The sequence below is a fragment of the Bos grunniens genome, chromosome 21, assembly GCF_055505025.1.
Source record: "Bos grunniens cultivar Pamir isolate PY7600 chromosome 21, Bosgru_T2T1.0, whole genome shotgun sequence".
Taxonomy (NCBI): domain Eukaryota; kingdom Metazoa; phylum Chordata; class Mammalia; order Artiodactyla; family Bovidae; genus Bos; species Bos grunniens.
Genome location: NC_141185.1, coordinates 26,191,009 through 26,212,382, shown reverse-complemented (window position 1 = coordinate 26,212,382; position 21,374 = coordinate 26,191,009). Strand labels below are relative to the sequence as shown.

Below are 21,374 nucleotides of genomic sequence, written 5' to 3'. Positions count from 1 at the left end.
TTCAGTTGCTCAGTCGTGTCTGACTCTTTGCGACCCCATGGACTGTAGCACACCAGGCTTCCCTGTACATCACCAATTCCTGGAGCTTACTCAAGCTCATGTCCATCAAGTCAGTGATGCCATCCAACCTCTCATCCTCTGTTGTCCCCTTCTCCTTCCTTCAATCTTTCCCAGTATCAGGGTCTTTTAAAAAATGTCAGTTCTTTGCATCAGGTGGCCAAAGTATTGGAGTTTCAGCTTCAGCATCAGTCCTTCCAATGAATATTCAGGGTTAATTTACTTTAGAATGGACTGGGTGGATCTTCTTGCTGTCCAAGGGACTCTCAAGAGCCTTCTCTAACACCACAGTTCAAAAACATCAATTCTTCAGCACTCAGCTTTCTTTATAGTCCAACTCTCACATCCATACAGGACTACTGGAAAAAACATAGCTTTGACTAGATGGACCTTTGTTGGCAAAGTCATGTCTCTGCTTTTTAAAAATGCTGTCTAGGTTGGTCATAGCTTTTCTTCCAAGGAGTAAGCATCTTTTAATTTCATGACTGCAGTCACCACCTGCAGTGATTTTGGAGCCCAAGAAAATAAAGTCTCTCACTGTTTCCATTGTTTCCCCATCTATTTGCCATGAAGTGATGGGACCAGATGCCATGATCTTCGTTTTTTGAAAGTTGAGTTTATGCCAGCTTTTCATTCTTCTCTTTCACTTTTATCAAGAAGCTCTTTAGTTTTTCTTCGCTTTCTGCCACAAGGGTGGTGTCATCTGCATATCTGAAGTTATTGATATTTCTCCTGGCAATCTTGATTCCAGCCTGTGTTTCAACCAGCCTGGCATTTCACATGATGCACTCTGCATATAAGTTAAACAAACAGGGTGATGATATACATCCTTGATGTATTCCTTTTCCTGTTTGGAACCAATCTATTGTTCCATGTCCAGTCCTAACTGTTGCTTCTTGACCTGCATACAGATTTCTCAGGAAGCATGTGAGGTGTCTGGTATTCCCATCTCTTGAAGAATTTTCCACAGTTTGTTGTGATTCACACAGTCAAAGGCTTTCACATAGTCAATAAAGCAGACATAGATGCTTCAAGAAGTTCTATGAATTCCAGTCAGAATGAATAAAAATATGTCCACACTTAGACACATCATTGTAAAACTGCTGATAGTCAAAGACAAAGGAGCTACTCATCAAAGAAGTTTAAGAAAAACCAGATTATTTTTTCTTTTCTGTTTTTAATTAAATAATTTTAAATCATAGTCATTCTAGTAGATGTGAAGTGGTGTCTCATTGTGGTTTTGATTTGCATTTCCTTAACGAAGTAACCCAAGCCCTTGGAAAGTCAGGATTACCATTTACAAAATGGATGGAGTGCTTATTTTACAGGTTTTCTGTGTAGAATAAATAAGATGAGTCGGACACGATTGAAGTGACTTAGCAGCAGCAGGATTATCTGAAGCACAGAAAAATCCAATAGAGAGCAGATGATGACACTGATGCTCCAACAGACTTTCCTAAAAGGAGTGTCGAATTAACAGTAACAAGACTAAAAACATCAGAAATTATTTTTCTTTTCATATGTTGAAGATTGCTATTAACCTAGAATTCCATTTCCAGTGAAAAGATTTCTAGAATGAAGGTGAAATAAAGGTAATTTTAGAAAACAAAAACAGAATTTATCATCCAAATAAAAGAAAATCTAACATACTGTTTAGGTAGCAAATATGACCCAAACTAAAGATCAGAGATGTGAGAAGGATTTATGAATTCATCTAAATAAACACTGAAAGCATAAACTAGATCTTGCAGGTTTTAAATATAGAAAGGTCATTGCATTTTCCAGAAGGAGGGTAGTTACCAATTAACATGTTGCAATTTTTAGGATAACATCTAAAAGGAATAGAAAAAGAATGTATAATGTCTAAGCTAGTAGAGGAAAAATGGAATTCTAAAATAATTTAAGATATACATGGAGGAAAAGGGTGCAACAAAACAGGGTAAGTACAAGCACAAAATAAGATGTCAGAGTTAAACCCAAATAAAACAATTAAATTCATATTTAACTGAACTGAAACATGTATAAAAGAATAAATAAATCCCCTGTGAGCTGATATAGGGTGATTTTCAGGATATAATTCTTAAATGAAAAAGCAAGATGCAAAAATTATATGTCACTTTTTGTATGAGAAGGAAAAAAGGAATATACATACTTATTTTTGCAAAATTAATCAAAAAGAACTAAAATCAATGGCTTACGGGGTGGCAAGCCTGGTATCTGCGGGATGGAAGGGATAGAGAAGGGAATGAGACTTAAGCAGACTTTTAATAGAATTTTGCCTTGAACCATGTCTATTTTTTATACATTCAAAAAATAGATTGAAACAAGAATGGGGAAAACTTTAACACTGAATTCAGACACAAACAAAACCATATATCACATTAATATATAATTACCCAGAAGAAGAAAAAAAAAAATTCTGAACGCAGTACACTAACAGTACACCCTCAAAGGAAAAGTTCAGTCTTAGGACAAAAACAAATCTTAAACTAGCCAAAGTAAGTTTTCTGTTGATGAAGTAATTATGAAATATTTTTAGTTTCCTGCAGGACTGAACAAACATACTGTTGGAAACCCAAGTTCTCATTGAGGGAGCAAAGAGGTACAAATAGCCAATGTAGGCAGAACAGAAAACACCCCCATGGAGTTAGGATGAAGTTGGAGGCACTGTCAGTAGAAACTGGAGACTTCTTAGCTCTTTCCACAGGAAGGGCCTGGAAGCAATCGCATCTCTGCAGCAAGGAGCACACCTAGCTGTCGGATCTTCGTTTTGAATACTATTCCCCACTACAGAGGAACAGCAGGCTGGCTCAGAGAAATGCCTGCTCTCAGGAAAGTGAAAAGGAAGCCCGGAAACTTTTCTGGTACCAAAGAACTTACAAGTGCTCAAAACTGATGGAATCCAGGGTCTTAAAGGAGGTCACTATGATCAAATCTGGGAGAATCTAAACTTCAAAACCATTAGTGACAGGACTAGATTATACCTCTGAATAAACAAAATAATTCATAAATCCACTGATTCTAAAATTGCCTTTAAAATTTTAGATGGGGCAAAGAGGAGTGAAAGGGAAGTTTTCCATAGAGTAGGTGCCAACGAACAGGTGTAGGAAGAATGACAGAAATAGAAAAACCATTATTTTACATGAGTAGAATCACCAATGAATGATAAAATATGGGGTAAGAGATAGTTGGGGGGCAGAATGTGGAGAAATTGACAGACATCCACCTTAACCTACTTAGCATCAGTAATAATGGGACGAACTGCACTGTGCACCCCCTCCCACATCACACTTAGGGGAACACCGCAGGGAACACCTCTGACAAAAATGTTTACCTGGCCCTGATCATGAACATCGAGTCAGACAAACGCAAATATACAGAGGGATGTCCTGCAAAATAAGTGAGGTAGACCCTTTAAAAAGGAGAAAAGAGAGAGGAAAAGGGAAAAGGAAAAAAAGAGAGAGGAAAAGAAAAAAGAAAAACAACAAGAGCAAAAGGCTGGGGAACTGGTCTACCTATAGAGGAAACTAAACGTGGTTCTTGATCCTTAATTCGGTCCTGGATGGGAGAAAAACATCTGAAGACTTTATTGGGACAACTGGGCTTATCTGAATGCTGCTGCTGCTAAGTCGCTTCAGTCGTGTCCGACTCTGTGCAACCCATAGACGGTAGCCCACCAGGCTTCCGGTCCCTGGGATTCTCTCTCCAGGCAAGAACACTGGAGTGGGTTGCCATTTCCTTCTCCAGGGGATCTTCCCAAACCAGGACTGTATATTAAATGATAATATTGTATAAATGTTAAAGTTTTAGAGGATAATTATCTTATGGTAGGACAATGTCCATATTCTTAAGAGATAAAGGCTCAGTTCTCATCCACTTCAAAGAAACACATATGTGTCTGTATAAGAATATGAACATTGTCCTACCATAAGATAATTATCCTCTAAAACTTTAACATTTATACTCTTGATGAAAGTGAAAGAGGAGAGTGAAAAAGTTGGCTTAAAGCTCAACATTCAGAAAACTAAGATCATGGCATCTGGTCCCATCACTTCATGGGAAATAGATGGGGAAACAGTGGAAACACTGTCAGACTTTATTTTGGGGGGCTCCAAAATCACTGCAGATGGTGACTGCAGCCATGACTCCTTGGAAGGAAAGTTATGACCAACCTAGACAGGATATTAAAAAGCAGAGACATGACTTTGCCAACAAAGGTTCATCTAGTCAAGGCCATGGTTTTTCCAGTGGTCATGTATGGATGCGAGAGTTGGACCGTGAAGAAAGCTGAGCCCCGAAGAATTGGTGCTTTTGAACTGTGGGTGTCGGAGAAGACTCTTGAGAGTTCCTTGGACTGCAAGGAGATCCAACCAGTCCATCCCAAAGGAGATCAGTCCTGGGTGTTCTTTGGAAAGACTGATGCTAAAGCTGAAACTCCAATACTTTGGCCACCTCATACGAAGAGTTGACTCATTGGAAAAGACTCTGATGCTGGGAGGGATTGGGGGCAGGAGGAGAAGGGGACGACAGGATGAGATGGTTGGATGGTATTACCAACTTGACGGACTTGAGTTTGAGTGAACTTCAGGAGTTGGTGATGGACAGGGAGGCCTGGTGTGCTGCAGTTCATGGGGTCGCAAAGAGTCAGACACGACTGGGCGACGGAACTGAATATATATAAATAAATACACATAAAAATTATATACATATTCATTTGTATTACACATATTCACAGAGTGCAGCAAAGTGTTAATAACTGGTGAATCAAATTGATGTTTATTACTCTTGTGAATGTTCTGCTGACTTAAAGTTTTGAAAAATAAAAGATTGGGGAAATTTTAAGTAAGGTTTATTCATTGAAAAGACAAATATTGGTATACTAGGTAAAGGGAGAAAATCCAGATAGATATGCAGTGCATAAAAGCTACCTTTAAACCAAAGGATATTAAAAGATTGAAAATAAAGAAGATTAAAAAAAGAAAGCTCAGATGGCTCCATCAGACATGACCAATTTTAAACATGAAGCATTAGCAGAAAGAAGAGTTGTCTCAATAATTTTTCAAAAAGTTCAATTTACAAAGATGAGATTAAAAAATACTCAAAATGTTTATGTGAAATAAGAGGGCTTCAATATATAAACCAAAACTGATACAACTACAAGAAGATATAGAAAAATCTATATTCATAGTGAAAGATTTTAACCTATATCTCTGTTATTGATAGACCAAGCAGCCAAAATAACATTCAAATGAGAGGAGGAAGAAATTGAGATATTCAAGGACCCAAAGTTTAGCAGCCACAAACATCTCCTAAAATACTAAAGGATAACTCTTACTAAAGAAAAAAAAAAAGAATCCAAAAGAGAGACAGAGTACAAAAAAACAATGGCAATCAAGAAAGCAATTAAAAAACAAAACAGAAAAAAATCTCTAAAAGGTCTTTATTACAGGGAAAAATAATAATCCTAGAAATAATACCTGAGATTAGGAAGGAGGGGGTGAAAGCAGGCAAACATTATTTTGTACAAGAGGAAGTGACAGATTCTGGCTAGAGCATAGAATATTTAGATACACATCAAAAATTTAAGGTTATCTAGTAGAAAAACAGTTTGTTTCTGAACCACTAGAGTAAAAAACAAGAACAAAAGCAAACACGCAGGAAATTGATCAAAAACAGGAAAGGAACAAACAAGAAAACAAGAAGCATGGTAAAACATAACATGTCAATCCAACACGTGACAGTAACAGATGGCTTGTGTGAGGGGAAGCAAAGCTACGAGCTATTTACAAGAGACACTCCTAGAACAACAGCAAAAAAAAAAAATGGACATAAAAGGATGGAAAAAACATCAGAAAATGCTAACTAAAAGAAGATGGGTAGGATAATATTAATCTCTGACAAAATAGTGTACAATCACTAAGAGAAAACAATGAGGGATGTTCTTATTTTTTAAAAAATTACAATCCACAGAAATCCCAAGAGTCACAGTTGTCCATTATCCCCAGAATTTCAAAATACATAAAGCAAAAAATCCTTGTAAAATATTAGAGGAAAATCCATAACCACATTACGTTTAACACCCTTAAAATCCACTCCTAGATATTCTGCAGGTTTCTCCTGATAGATTAGCAAAGTCTTACAGTCTTTTTAGTGTGTAAGTTCGGTCTTCCCAGATGTTAGTATATCCTGTCCCTGGAACAAGCAGAGAATTGACCCTAGTTACAGGCTAATAGTGGGCTTCCCAGGAGGTGTTAGTGGTAAAGAATCCGCCTGCCAATACAGGAGATGCAGGTTCAATTGCTGGGTCGGGAAGATCTCCTGGAGGAGAGCATGGCAATCCTCTCCAATATTCTTGCCTGGAGAATCTCATGGACAGAGGAGCCTGGCAGGCCGCAGTCCATAGGTTCGCAAAAAGTCGGACACGACTGAAGCAACTTGGCAGGCCCAGGCTAATAGTAACAAGGGCTGGTTGTGGTGGGTCTTGAGAAGGAGCATCCTCTTTCAAGACATCTGCCCCAGATGAGGTGAGCATGGAGTTTTTCAGCAAAGGAAAGCTCTTTTCTTCAGATATCAGAGGGCAAGATACTTCTACTGGCAAAGGAATTGGAGTGACTTGCAGTTTCAAGAGTGTTAGTTTTACCAGAATATAACCAGCTGTTCCTATTCCAAGTTCCAGAATCCCATTCTTTCCCAGTCAATGCCCTAATCTGTAACATAAGATACTTGGCATCACTGTGAGTTTAGCAATCATAATTCAACCACCCACACAATTAAATTTTGTATAATCTTTCAGTGATATCAGCCCTCTGGCAACAAGAAATAATTCTTGTAAGGGCTTAATAGAAGCTCTTGACATTCTGTAGTCAGGCCATGACTTAAGAGTTGAAGGAGCTGAGCCTGTCATTTTCTCTCTGTAAACACTCTAGTACCCTCAGCGCAATCCACCCCAAGTCACAATCCTCATCGTGATCATGACTGCCATTAACAGTCCAGCAGTTGTTTGAGATTCCAAGGCATTTGCTTCCATTGACATTGCATCACAGTTAACCACCGATGAGAGCTTAATTAACTGCGATGCCACTAAATTACCAGCATCCCATTTCCCATGGGCAAGGAGCTGAGCACTGCACTCAAGCCCAGACAAATCCCCAAATACCATTTGTGTGTATGGCTGGAGAGGCGAGTGAAAGCGAGTGAAGTCGCTCAGTCGTGTCTGACTCTTTGTGACCCCATGGACAGTAGCCTACCAGGCTCTGCGATCCATGGGATTTTCCAGGCAAGAATACTGGAGTGGGCTGCCATTTCCTTCTCCAGGGGATCTTCCCAACCCAGGGATCGAACCCGTGTCTCCTGAATTGCAGACAGACGCTTTACCGTCTGAACTACTAGGGAAACCCCTAGTGAAGAGGGGATGGGGACATCTGTCTACTGGGACGGCTCCCGGTATCAATTCTATCATAGTCAGACTCCAGGCAGAGACAGAAACTACATGGGAATTTGAACATTTGAAACCATATATAGAGGCTTAACACGAAGAACTATTTACAGGGAGTACACACTAAAAAAGAAAGAATACCCTAGGGCTGAGGAAGAATAGCCAAGCATAGAACAAACTTTCCCAGGCTGAAATTCAGATCTCCTTCCAGAGGACAAGACTGCAGCCCACTGGGTGGCAGAGAAGCTCGAGATGACCGGGAGCAGAGCTGGTCCACGGTGGGTGAGCTGAGGCTGGTGGTCAGGTATCGCAGGCAGAGCACATGGGCCAGGCGCTGGCAATGCCACTGGCTGAGTGTCCTCCACTTAACGCTGGCCACCATGGGGCACCCTGCAAACTGGCAGGCAACCCTTTCCTCCAGCACCTCTACTGACAAATTTAGCATTGTTCCAGACGGCAAGGAGTCTGGCTCCATCATCAAGGCAATGAAGGGCAGGATGGAACACAGCAGTTAATAAGTCACTGTCTAACTTACTCACTGTCCACCGCACCCCCTTTCCCTTCAGCCAGTGCCACAGCTGCAGGGGCCCTTTACCTGGCCCTGAACCCTCATTCTCAATGGGGCTGAGTCCCGGTCGTGCTGCCTGGGATCTGCTGCAGGAGTTGTCTGTCCATCTTCATTATGGGCACAGGAAACCAAGGACACAGCCCAGGGGAAGGCCCAGACATCCGCCATGCACCTGCTTCTGAAACCTCCTCCTGCGGCGTTGACCCTAACCCTCCCTTGAGAGTGTGTCAACCACTCGAGTCCACTCTGGGTTGTGCTGTGGTTCATTTTTGTGGCCCATTTCCCTGGTAGTTACTCCTGAAGGAGTGCCTCCTGGTGGCTCTCTCAACATCCAAATTCAACAGAAATTTCCCTGTGCCTCCTGAAGGAAGCATTTGTCCTCTGGGCACAGAAACCTCTCTGACAGGAAGAGCCCAGCTCCACAGGGACATAAAGCACTGTAGAAGTAAGTTAGAAGGAGTGGAGGTGGGGGTACAGAGGAGGAAACTGAGGCACACGGAGAGTGGATAACTTACTGAGGTTGTACAGGTAGAAACAGCCGAGCTGGGACTCCACACCAGGCCTGACTCCCAGGTCCATGCAGTTTTCACACCATATTGCCCCCGGCTGTCTGCCAGGCTACGGGGAAACACTGGGGATGAATACACGGGCAGACCCCAACCCACCGGTGCTCTCGGCTCCTGAGTCACCTTCAACTCACAGACACACAAGGCCCATGGTTAAGCTGGGGCACTTACAGTACTTGCTGCCCATTTGTGCTGTTTTATCACCCAAAAAGCAGACCCATTTCCCCAAGAATGTCAAAACCAAGAGGCTCACCTTAGGAGCTAGACTCTCCTCTGATCTCAGAGCAGTGTGTTTCCGAGAATGGAAACACTACAGCAAGGACCAGAAATGGGTCCTGACCTTGGGCAGTTAGACGACCACACTTCCTATCCTGTGGGTAGCAGACACTACTGAGTCTGACTCTGTGGTGATGATGGTTTTGCAGGGGGGAAAAAGGCAGAACTGGTGACGAGTGGGGAGAAATCTGAGCTTCTCAGAAAGGATCCGCTGACCTTTCAGGACGCCTCCAAGCCCGAGTTCAGCTGTTTGTTCAGAAAAGGAGCAACAGCTGTGAAGGACTCAGGGCTTACAGGTGGTTAGGGGTTATTCATGCCACTCCTTCTAGAGATGGTGGGTGTGGCTAACACAGCCTCCGAAGACCTGTTGATGATGCCCTCCCGGCAGTGCAAGCTAATGGGAGCAGGAGAAACACGTGGCTGGGACCCACGGTAAAGGCGAAGTGGTTTGTTTGTTTAAGAAGCAGGATCTAATAGGAAAAGAAATGATCGTGCTGTGGCTCTTCTCCTTGAGACTGAAATTTCATTATAATATGACTTTCCTTTGTCTAGGTCACCTCCAAGACCAGGCTCCTTTGTGAGTTTAGAGACATGATCTGATTGTCCAGCTCTATGTGCTAGGGCAGGGTCAGCCCTTACTCATCCCTGCTTCCCTCTTACTGATGAGTCAAGTGAGCTGGGAACTTGGCTCACCTCTGGGAACGTGGTAAAATGAGAAGTACCTTCAGCTGCCCATGCTGCTTCTACACGCCTCCTCCAAGCTCCTGGAGCCTGGCCTCGCCTCTTTCTCCTGTGGTTTCCCCCAACTGATCTTAGTTCTTCCAGCCCCTGCTTTCAGAGCCCGATGAATCTGATTCACAAGTCGGGGCACATGGAAGAGGCCAGTCAACAGCCTACCACAATTGGTATATTTTTTAAAGAGCAGAGCTTTCACCTTTTAGTGTCAATTGGAATTACTTCATTTGTCTTTCACAGAACCCAAAAGGGCCCATATGACTGCTATGTGATCTGGAGGGGCCTGCCCTGTCCACATGCCCTTCTGAGAAGAACAGCTGGAAGCAGCCTGTAGGAACCGAAGGATTCCACCCTGGCTCCCCCAACCATCAGCAATGCTAGTAAACGCCTGCCCCCAGAGCAATCAATCCAGATTGCTGGTCTGGCCCCTCAAGATGAGCTTTGCAAATCATATTCCCTCCTTGGGAACTGGAAAACTGAAAGCAGCTGGAAGGTTCCATAGGTGGGAAGTCATATAGCAGGAAAGCTGTATAGCTAGGGCATCAAGGAGCTCTTTAGCTGAGAGAAAGAGCAGGAGAGAGAGTTTCCTCACTCCTGGCTGCTCCCAAGGCTTCTACGCTAGTCCAGTGAGCCTGCACCATTCGTGACCTGCTCTTGGACACCCATGACATCTCCTCTGGAACTCAGACCCCACCAGAGCGCTACCTGGAGGATGAGCATGTGGGCCCTCAATCAGCAGCAGACCTTGGAACAAAATCCCAGCCTCCAGACCAAAACTGACAGATCTATCCTCAAAAGCACGGGTGGGCCTGAAAATTCTTGCCAGTTATGTGGCTGAGGCCCCACTCGTCAAAAGGGAGGTCTGCCCCATCAGACGCCAGCAGGCATGGGCTGGTTACCAGCTTAGGTCAGGGCAGTTGTGGCAGTTGGAGGAAGGCCATGGAGAATGGCTTCACGCCCTTCCCTAAGTGAAATGATGCCTTCAAAGCTCACTATAAATTATTAGGCTGGCATAGTTTTAAAATTGCTCCCATCCAGACTTGGCTCTGCAAGCCTCACTCCCTGCTCGATGGGCCCGAGAAAAGTTGGGTGTGGCCCTTCAGAAAGACAAGGGAATCGCCCCTGGTCTGGCACGCAAACCAAGTCCGTAGGTGGAGCTAAAGTAGTCTCTTCAAATTTGGGTTGCTCTGCATCAACTTGAGTTAGCATGAGTCAGGATGTAGCCAGCAGAGAAGGAAGAAAATCTCTCTCTGAAGCTCTTGGGGGAGATTCTGTAGGTCCCTGTAAATAAAGAAATACGGTGCTGGTGGCTACCTCCTGACTTGGGCTAATTCACGTTCTCTCCATGGTGGTTCAGAAGGTAGAGTCTGCTTGTAATGCAGGAGACTGGAATTCAAGCCCTAGGTCAGGAAGATTCCCCTGGAGAAGGGAATGGCAACCCACTCCAGTACTCTTGGCTGGAGAATTCCATGGACAGAAGAGCCTGGCAAGCTACAGTCCATGGGGTCTCAAAGAGTAGGATTCAACTTAGCAACTCACACATACAGTGTGGTAGCTGTGGTACTACAGCCTCCAGTAGAGGAAGAGAACCGCTCCCTCCTTCAGCATTCAGGCTCTCTCAGTGATATCCAAACATTTTCCCACACCTTCAGGCAACTTTTGTAAAAATAAGTACCCCCTACATATTTGAAAGTTGATATCTGGTTTTCATCTTAAGCTTAAATCATTGCAAAGAGTAAAACTTCCAGTAAATATTGACATTTTAAGTTAAAACTGTTCCACTACTCTCTTCAATGTAACAATAAAACTAGACTGTGAAATAGCATGACTGGAAGGTGAGGTGGGGGAACACTAGGAGTGGGGATCCTCTTTAGGGAGCCAGGATCTGAATGACCCATCATTATCCAGGCAGATCGGTAGGAGCAGACCACTCTAGGCAGAAGGAACAAGTGCAAAGGCCCTGCGGCAGAGGCAGACTTGACTTGTTTGACAAACAGAAAAGTCCTGGTGTCGTGAGAGATAGGCTACGAGGGGAGATGGGGCTGGACCGTGGAGAACTCTGGATGCTGTCGTGTTGATCTCTTTGTTTTACCCCTCCACACTCTCTAGGTTATGCCCCTCTTTTGAGCCACAGAAGCCTGACCAGACCTGTGGCCTTCTATCAGTGGGCAGTTGACTGGTGACTTATAGATGTGCGTAGCCCAGGGTGCATTTCAGCAACTCTGATGAGGGAAAAGCCAGAGGTGGGGTGTTAACTACCCTGCTCCCTTCTTGCAAGGTCCCATGGGCTGGCTGGGTTCCCTCAGCGAAGGTCCTAGCTCCTGTCAGGAAGCCACTCTATTCCTTCCCTTTCCCGCCTACAAGTCTTGGAGTCTGGAGTGGTACCACCTGCTTTGGAAGGTTGGGTACTGGACTCTCTCTTATGGTTTCCTTACTTGCTCCCCACCTTGGTGAAAAGTCTTTTTATTTAACTCTCCTACAATTACCCTAATTTGTAAGTGTCATCCATTTCCTCCTGGGACCCTGGTTGGTACTCCATGATTAAGTGGTAGTATTTTATTCATTGTTTCTTAAATCCTCTGATAACAGTCTTCTACCCTGTGAAGCTACATCACAGACCTTTTTTTTTTTTTTAAAGATTTGTTTCTAAGCGCCTATTACAGGGTTATAAGAAAGGCATAGGGACTGTATACGCAATGCACGGCAGAGCCAAGAGATGCTTGAGAGACAACCGGTCCATGGAGAACAAACTGCAGTTGGAGGCCATGAAGTTCAAGCCTGGGACAGCATTCCCATGCACAAACCTCTCTGGGGAACACAAACTCCATCGCCCTCCCCAGGTTCAAAACTTCCACTTCCCCCTAGTGTTAGTTGGAAAACTTTTAGCCATAACCATATTTAGTCATATCTGGGGAGGGGTCGGGTCAAAAGTCAAAAAGAAGAAAAAGAATGTATATATGCTTACGTAGCTAAGGTCACAGTTACTGCTAACATACTTGTCTGGGAAAGCCTGGGCCAGAGGGCTCAGGACAGAAAAATAAACCAAGCCAAATAAAACCTTTCCCTTCGGTTGGGTGGATCCTGGCTGCTTTCATTCATCTCAATCCAAGAATCATCCTGTCAAGTCATGACTTTGTCACACTGTGGGAGCCTTAAGTGGCTGCAAGGTCACCGCTGATTGGCGACTCAGTCCATGTTAATCGCTGCAAGTCACAGCTGTCTAGTTTTCTAAAACGTGTTTCCTTCCTCAAGATCACATTAATTTACTGACAGAGGGAAATCTACAGACAGCCCAGAAGGAGGTAAGAGTGAGAACAGGACCTGGTGCAGAGGGAAGCCTCCCTGCTATTAGAAAATAAGCCAGGTGCCCAGCCCCAAGTGGCAGCTCCAGGATGGGATGGGAGAAACCCTGGTGCCCTACATGGTACCCCAATGTTCTGCTGTCCCCTTCTGAGAAAGCCAGAAAAGGCCGAGAAGTGCAGGGGGCCCATGAAAATAATAGTAAGAAAGAATGTAGAAGTTGGTTAAAAATAAAACTTATCAGATGAGAATTAGGTCCTGAGAATGTTATCTCTTCCCCCAGGAGGATGGAGAAAAAAACTGCATGTTAAGGAGAACACAGGCCACAGGATGAATAAGCATAAAAATATGAGGAAATGAGCCAGCAAACGTGCCAGTCCTGCGGGAGGGCTTTCCAGGAGGTGCTGACCTTCCAGGAGAGGCAGTCACCCTCCAGGGATACAGAAGAAACTGGCCAAGGGGCTGATTCTGGTGGCAAGAGACGTTTTTTCCCTCTGTACTTTGTAAAAATGGATTGCTTCCTTTCCCCATCCATGCCCCCGCCCCATATGCATTCGTTACCTTTTCAGAAAAATATCGGTGTTTGGAAAACACTCTAGGGCAATTTCTACTTCTCAGCATTTTTATGGCTGGTAACTCTGTTCTCAGTGAATTTTTCAAAATCTAGGTAGTAAATGCTTAAACTAGGTGAGGATGAAGGAAGCTGGCAGCAAGCAGCCAGGCTTTGGCTGCTAGGAACCCACCCTCCCATGCCGCCCCCAACCCTTCATCCCCCACCCCACCCCCCATCTTCAACAGCTTTTCTGAGATTTGCCATGAAATTGGGCTGCTCCACAGCTCTTTTCAAAACCGGCCTACCACATACCCACTGAAGTCCCATTACAAATAATACATGAAGTCCCGAATCTTCTACCTCTGCGTCCGCCAGGCATTCATCATAAGGGATGTATCGTTCTCACTCAAGAAATAGGCACAAAACAAAGACTACCTGTGAAATTAATTTTTAATAACCTAGTGCAAATAATGAATTTCATTCCGCAGCTGCTCTTAAAATCTCCATGCAAAACTGTGACAATAAAGCACAACAGCCATTCCCTATCTGAGATGTTCCTCTAACTTTAAAAAAAAGAATCACAAAATGGTCTTTATAAAATTTCTGAAAAATCTCAGCACTCAGGAGCACAAGCAGCAACCTACTTCAAGGAAAGCTTTTCTAAGTACAATACTAAGTTTACCAAAGGTCAAACAAACAGGATTCAAACAGAAATCTGGTGCTTTTTTCAACACTCATAGTCTTTCAGGGTATTTAAATAGGCAAAAGAGCTGTGTTTTAAAGAAATGAAAATGACATCCTTCTACAAGCACCTCAAAAAGATTAGCTAAGAGACTATCCAAGAGCTTCGGAGAATTACAAATGTTTCTGAATTTCCACTCAGTGTCCCTTAGAGGGGATGTTGAGAATTGCCTACAATGACAGAGCCTAGCCTAGCTTCCTCTCTTGATTTCCAGGTATCACATAGAGAACTGCCAGTAACAGAACCATGCTGACATCTCAGTCTTAAGCCTAAACTGGAAAGTTAGGTGTATTTAAAAAAAAGGTTTACTTTCCTCCCCTCAGAGGGCATAAACCTAGGGACATGAGGAGAGCAGCCTGGACATTGTCCAAATGCCCCCATGCCCTGCATGCCCCCCATGCCCTGCTGGGAGGCTTCCAAATTGTACCCGGGAAGTATCAGTCTGTTTTCTCTTCCAGAGAGTCCACACTGCTTAACTCTGCTCTGTGGGGGATGGTATGCCCCACATAGCTCATACCCAGGGTTAGCCTGAGAGACCAATGTTGCCCATATTCCCAACTTCCTTCATGATCCTGGGAGGTGTGCAGTGAAGATCCCATTGCAAAGACAAGGGACAATTCATCTATGCCATTGATGTTTTCTGCTCATGTGGTTTCTTCTGAATAACTGACATTCGTTTAGGATGCTGGGCATGAGAACCTTGTTGATAACCTGAGCCTCATGTGAAGCTAGCAAGCAGCAAACATTTAAGCTTCCTCTCTCCCGACTCCACTCATTCCTTTTCTTTTGTCTGGCATCTCCTCTGCAGGAAGGAGACACCAAAGACAGCAGATCCTGAGGAGCTGGAAGCTTTGGATGCAGTACTCCTTCACCCCACGTCACGTCATACCATGTGTTAGTTGCTCAGTCGTGTCCTACTCTTTGCAACCCTGGACTGCAGCCCCTGACAAACCACCCAACTGCTCTGAGACCGTTTCCTCATCTGAAAAGAGGAAGAGCTGACAGAGGCTGCAGAGAATAAACGTGAGAGAGCACGGAGCACAGGCCTGGAACAGAGTTACTGGCATATGTAGAGACATTTACCAGCTGCACTACATCGTGACTTGGACCTCTTTGACCCTGGCCTTGCAAATGTAAGAAAGATAAGCCATAGTAGGTCCAGGATCTCAAAGGACCTAACCTATCAACACAGAGATAGCAATATATTAAAAATCACTTTTGGACAGGAATAGACTGATCTGAAAGCAGATTGGGTCTTAAATATACACTAGCATATATCATTCAAGAGTTCAACTATAACCAGCTTCATCATGAAAAGAGCTATTTCCACTGTTTTGACAATAGTTTCCAACCACCTCACTGCTAATGCTGCTGCTGCTGCTGCTGCTAAGTCGCTTCAGTCATGTCCGGCTCTGTGTGAGCCCGTAGATGGCAGCCCACCAGGCTCCCCCGTCCCTGGGATTTTCCAGGCAAGAACACTGGAGTGGGTTGCCATTTCCTTTTCCACCTCACTAACCAGTACTCTTTTCATGCCTTTCAAAAGATTCAAGACTGAAGCTAAGTCAATTTTGTATTATTTTTATTTAAAATAACTTTACCAAGAGCATTCCTTGGACTTGTCCTCACAGTTGATCAAATATAAAAGTACCTGTTGCGTCCCAACCCCTATTTTATACAAACCGCTGGCTCAGCATGGCACTTCCCATCACTGCTTCCTAAATCACAGGAAATTTCAAGACCGAGGGACCAAAAGCAATTAGGATGACCCAGCCTCTAAAAATCCTGAGTTACGTAAAGAAGAAAAACAAAATCATATCTGAGTAGATAATTCCTGATTCAGACAGCCCAGCAGCTAATTGGTATTAACTACTCTACTGAAGATCTATTTAATGCACTTAGGTAAGACTTTTTATTTCCATGAAATTGGATCTTTGGTCCAAAATTTAATCTCCTGCCAAGGACTCTGTACTACGTAGGTGACGTAACATGTCATTGCCAGGAATATAAAGAAATTGATCCGATTATTTGCTAAATAATGTTTCTTCATCAGGGCTAAGTCCTCCTCTAAGTGGGCTGTCAAAGAGAGGAGCAAAAAGCAGTCAGTATTAGTTGGATCTTCCAGGACTCCAATTCAGCCATGAAAAAAATCAGTGCACTAAAAACTGATTTGGTATATAGATTATTAGGTTATAGGACCTTTGTCTGGAAGGAATAAGCAAGGCCTACGAGGTCTGATCGTTTTGCAAGTAAAAATATTAACTAAAATGAAAGCTATAAGACATAGTATTGGAATGATATGATATTCCTTCAGAATATCATCATTATCATTCTCATGACATTAATAATCATGAAAGAAAACTTACCTACCATTATAGGGAACATAAAATTCCTAATAAACAACTTTGTTTCTTTCTCTCTTGCTGAAGGTTTTCAAAACTGTTCTGAAGGAGGAATGTAGTCTGGCCTGTCTAAAGCTGTTCTTACATTACTCCCATGGTCCCTGGACACAGAAGGGCAGAATCCTCCTCAGTCTTCAGATTCACTTTCACAGATAAGAAAGGACACTATGACCAAAGCTTTCTATAACCTTTAGCCTAAATTTACACGTCAACAACAAGAGAAAGGTATGTGTGCACAAAAATGCTAGTGAGCCCTTCCTGCCCAAGATGGAGGAAATGAATCAAACCATTAAAACGCTAAGGCAGGAGAATGAGTTTATTCAACAAGTATTTACTGAGCCCTTACTATATGCCAAGCACTATTTTATGTGCCAGGAATACATTCCATTGATTAAAAAATACAAAATCCCTGTCTTCATTGTGCTTACACTCTGGAGGAAGGATACCAAACAATGAACATAATAAATAATTTACATAGTAAGTTAGAAGGTAATGAGTACTACAGGGGAAAAAAAAAAAAAATAGAGCAATTGTGAGAATGAAGACAAGTCTTATTTGGAACATTTCCTAAACCGGACACACACAAAAATATGCTTCTTTCTTGGAAAGTCTACGTGTCTGTCAGTGAAAAAAGAAAATATTTCTGGCCCCTTAATGTTCATGGGATTTTCAAGCAAGAAATTATAGGGGTTTTAAAAATATGAAAGTGGAATTGAAAAGTAAGCAGAGTAACTTTCATAAAAGAGGAGCTCCATACAGAATTTGTGAGGCACTGGAATCTGTGTTTACTGCTGGAGAAGTTCCCACAATTCTAGCAAATTCCATGATTCTGGTCACACTGCCAACCACAGTAGATCTGGAGACTCAAGTGTCGAAGAGGCTACCAGGGTCAGAAAATGTGGAAGAACTCAAGTAGCTTTCCAGGATTTTTTGTTTTATTTTCCATTACCTTTTTTAGAATACAGCCTAGTTTTTGTGATTTTCTTGTTTCGTTAGAGTGAGCTCACTAAAAAGGAAAAGTGAAAAACAGGAATGCCTACATTTCCAACTCCATTTCCAATCTCAAATTGTTTAAAATGCACACGTTTATTGTATATCAGCAGACCCAGGTTTTTTGACACTGTTATCAGAGGTTGTTGGCTCTGAACTACCAGGAAGATTTTTTTTCCCCTTTAAATTCAAATTTCATTTCAACAAAGCAACCACAATAATTAATGAATTAGGTTCTCTATGTAAGAAGTGAAAATAGAAAATAAATGGTGTCATCTTTGATCAGAAAGTTGTATTTCAGCAAGATGGGGCAGAGGCAGCAAGTCCAGGTTACAGGACCAGGAAAAGGGAGTGTCCACCACAGGATACTTAGAAATTGATTACTATAACAGCAGCCTGTTCTAGAGGTAATAATGTCATTGGGTTGTGATAATTCTCCAGAAACCCCAATAGCCCAGGATTAGGAACATCTAGGAATTGTTCAGATGACACACATTTGTTTCCTGTGTGAAGGCTTCAGTGATGCCTCTCCGTGGCACCTGTCACCATTTTCTTTCTTTGCAAACCTCCTCCTTTCAAATTAGAAAGTGTACATAAAGTGCAGGTAAGATTCAGTCCCTCGACCGTGCTTTCAGGTTCTTGCTTTGATAGCCAGGATTACCAAATCTAGCAATTAAACCGCTGGCCAACTAGGTTGTCTGCAGGTATTTCTGGAGTTAGCAAATGAGTTCATCTGGCAAAAAGAGTGTCTGAAGGTAGGTGCAGTCTTGGCAGGAAAACACAAAGTACCATACATGAGACAGGGATCTGAGTGATGCGGGGGGTGGGGGTGGGGGGTGGGGGCGGGGGAGGGGGCGGTCCTTGTCACCGAGTCACTGAAGAAGAGGCCTTCTTTGGATCTCAACTCTTAAAGCAAATTCAGAAACTGTTACTAAAAGTGAATGAGGCCAGCGGATTTCAGAGCAGGGTCAGTCCTCAGTAAGGGCAGGTTCAGTCTTCCCTGGGTTGGGAACAGAAAAGAAAACAAAGATCTGGTTAAGGAGCCAGATCTGATGAACTTCATGTCACAAACATCACCCCTAAAACCTCCAGCAAATGCTTCCCATCTCATAGAACAAAGCTGAACAAAGCACCTCCTGATGGGGCTTAGAACAATGTATTTTCTTCGGTATTTGCTAGGGAGACTGTTCAAATAGGTCATAATGTTACATGATCTATTACATGATGTTACATGCAATAGGTGATGTAACATTACATGATATATACGTGTTACACACGTTTACTGTAGGATTTCTTAAGTTAATTTTTCTTGATTAATATGCCCATAAACACAGTGACTCTTCAAGAAAGAGATACTGTATGTAACAATTCCCACATTTGGGGACCAGCAATTTACCTTCTCACAAACTATTCATAACATGTCTTTCAATATAATGTATTTTGGGAAAATATACCTTATAATGCTGGTTGGAGGGGACAGGAAAGACATTAAGTCATATTCAGTTTATATTACATGAGCCTGGTTTTTATACTGAGAGTCACATTCCCATACCAATATAATAATGAACCATGGTAGTTGGGTTCCATTGCATTTCCTTTGTAATGTGCCAAAACCATGGGCAAAATTTCATGTTATATTTGATGGGTGAATATTAATGATCAAAAGTTAACTATATCCCATCTATTACAAACTGTCCCACAGTCAATGGGCATTCACAAGGGACGTTCTTTGCATTTTTTTCTGTTTTTTTCAGCAGAGCTAAGGCCAGCGTTTCAGAACTAAGTCAGTCATGACGTCAATATGTGTGTGTGTGTGTGTATAGATAGACAGATAGCTGAGACTGAACAGAGTACATTAGCATATACATTAAAAACTTAAATAAAAATCATGGATTGACTTGAGCAAAAGTCACAGAAAATTATCAAACACATACTAGTTAAATTCCTGAATTTCTTTTTGGCTTCTGCCCTTTCTTCAGCATCAAAGTACCAAACAGTCATGGCATATCTGTGAAAGATAAGCAGATATTAGAAAAGAGGTTTAAAAATATGACCAAAAAATAAAAATACTATAAATTTCACATAACAGACATTTGTAAAGCCAACATTTAAAAATTTTCCTATTATCAAAAGTCCATCCCAATTTTAATTTAAAATAAACGTCTCTGGTTTCAAGTCTATTTAAATGTAATAAAACATGTAAGGAATTCCAAGTATGCACCACCCATTATCCTGGGCGGTGGGAATTCAAACTGTCCTGTGAATACAGCAGCCTCTTTCTCAAGGAGCTCAGGCTCTAGCAGGGAGGGGAAAGGCAATTGAACAAATAATATAACAGGTCCAGATGAACCACACAAGAAAGGGCTAGAAGCGAATCATTCAGCGAGTCATTCAGCTAAAGCCTGAGGGACCTAAGCTGGTGGGGAGAACACAGAGATGAGGAGTGAAGCTCTGAAGAATAATTTATCGAACAACAGGACGTTAAAATTCTTGACTTTTGTCTTTAGTTTTGGACACTGAGGCAAAGAAGCCATGGGATATTGGTACCATCAAGTTTTCGACTATGTCCCATTTATGGGCTAGACTATACAGGAATAATTTTATGCATGAGTTTCCAAAAAGTTTTGTTTCATTATTAGTAGTAGTTACTGGAATTTCTATAGGACTTGAATTTTTCCAAAGGCTTTCCGTCAACATGTGGTGTTAAGGAACTGGGGAAGAGCGAGGAAATTCTGCACAAATGACCAGGACCGATTGCTGTACCCCATTAATAAGCCACACACAGGCTTTGGTGGGAGAAGTAGTTATCTGCTCACCTAGGGCACACCCAATTTGACATTTCATAGGCAACTCTGTGTGGGGCCCAGATCTGTCACTTCTGGAGGGGGGCACATAAACCTTAAGCACTTAACACCTGTGATTTTAATTTAATTAGTCTTGTTAAGGTTTACTCATTATCTTTTCTACCCAACCTCTCTCCTCCCTGCCCCAACTGTTATTCCCAATTCAAGCTGCACCCCACAGCACTCCAATACCACATGGATTACAGCTTTGGCCATAAAACAGGCGCAAATGAGATAGAATCTGAAATTAAGATTATATCAAGAGTTTCTGGGCATCCCGGGTGGCATAGCAGTAAAGAATCCGCCTGCCAGTGCAGGAGATGTAAGAGATGCAGGTTCAATCCCTGGGTCGGGAGGATCTCCTGGAGGAGGAAATGGCAACCTACTCCAGTACTCTTGCCTGGAAAATTCCATGGACAGAGGATCCTGGAGGGCTACAGTCCATGAGGTGGCATAGTTGGACATAAATGAGTTGGACATAGTTGGACATAAATGACTAAGCACGCACACACAAGAATTTCTATATTAATAGTAAACAATACTAAATTGTTCCATTACTCTGAAAAATCTTCCCATGCATGATCTAAAGAAAGGAATCTGAAAAATCCAATTGTTGGGACATGTTGGGTACAGCAAACCCAATCCAATTTTAAGCTAAGAAAAGGGGGAAAAGGAAAAGAAGTCAGAACAAATTCCTCTTTCTTTTTTTAAAAATTAATTTATTTTTTAATTGAAGGATAACTGCTTTACAGAATTCTGTTGTTTTCTATCAAACCTCAACATGAATCAGCCATAGGGATAAATACATCCCCTCCCTTTTGAACCTCCTTTTAAATTTTATTAGAGTACAGCTGATTTACAATGTTGTGTTACAAATTCCTCTTTCGATTCTCAAGGTTTTTTCTCTGCT

The 21,374-nt window shown here is 42.5% G+C and overlaps 2 protein-coding genes across 39 annotated transcripts in view; both read right to left on the bottom strand.

The window, feature by feature from the left end:
* The window catches only part of LOC147349293 (uncharacterized), a 290,491-nt gene extending 276,562 nt beyond the window's left edge, over positions 1–13,929 (bottom strand). For 11 of the 26 annotated variants that reach the window (XM_086363637.1, XM_086363639.1, XM_086363643.1 and 8 more), the window contains exons 1-2: positions 8,880–13,929; positions 8,576–8,678 (exon numbers count right to left, since the gene is read on the bottom strand). The gene's annotated coding sequence lies outside the window, so the exon portion shown is untranslated. Of the gene's footprint in view, positions 1–8,575; positions 8,750–8,879 lie in introns of all 26 variants that reach the window. The other 15 variants (XM_086363649.1, XM_086363648.1, XM_086363647.1 and 12 more) reach the window with 6 other exon arrangements.
* Positions 13,930–16,929: 3,000 nt separating this feature from the next.
* Positions 16,930–21,374, bottom strand: part of EGLN3 (egl-9 family hypoxia inducible factor 3) — a 452,919-nt gene continuing 448,474 nt past the window's right edge. For all 13 annotated transcript variants that reach the window (XM_086363668.1, XM_086363669.1, XM_086363664.1 and 10 more), the window contains 2 exons: positions 19,556–19,629; positions 16,930–18,621 (listed from right to left, as the gene is read on the bottom strand). In XM_086363668.1, coding sequence (XP_086219794.1) covers positions 18,590–18,621; positions 19,556–19,629 — 106 coding nt within the window. In that variant the 3' untranslated portion in view covers positions 16,930–18,589. The remainder of the gene's footprint in view (positions 18,622–19,555; positions 19,630–21,374) is intronic.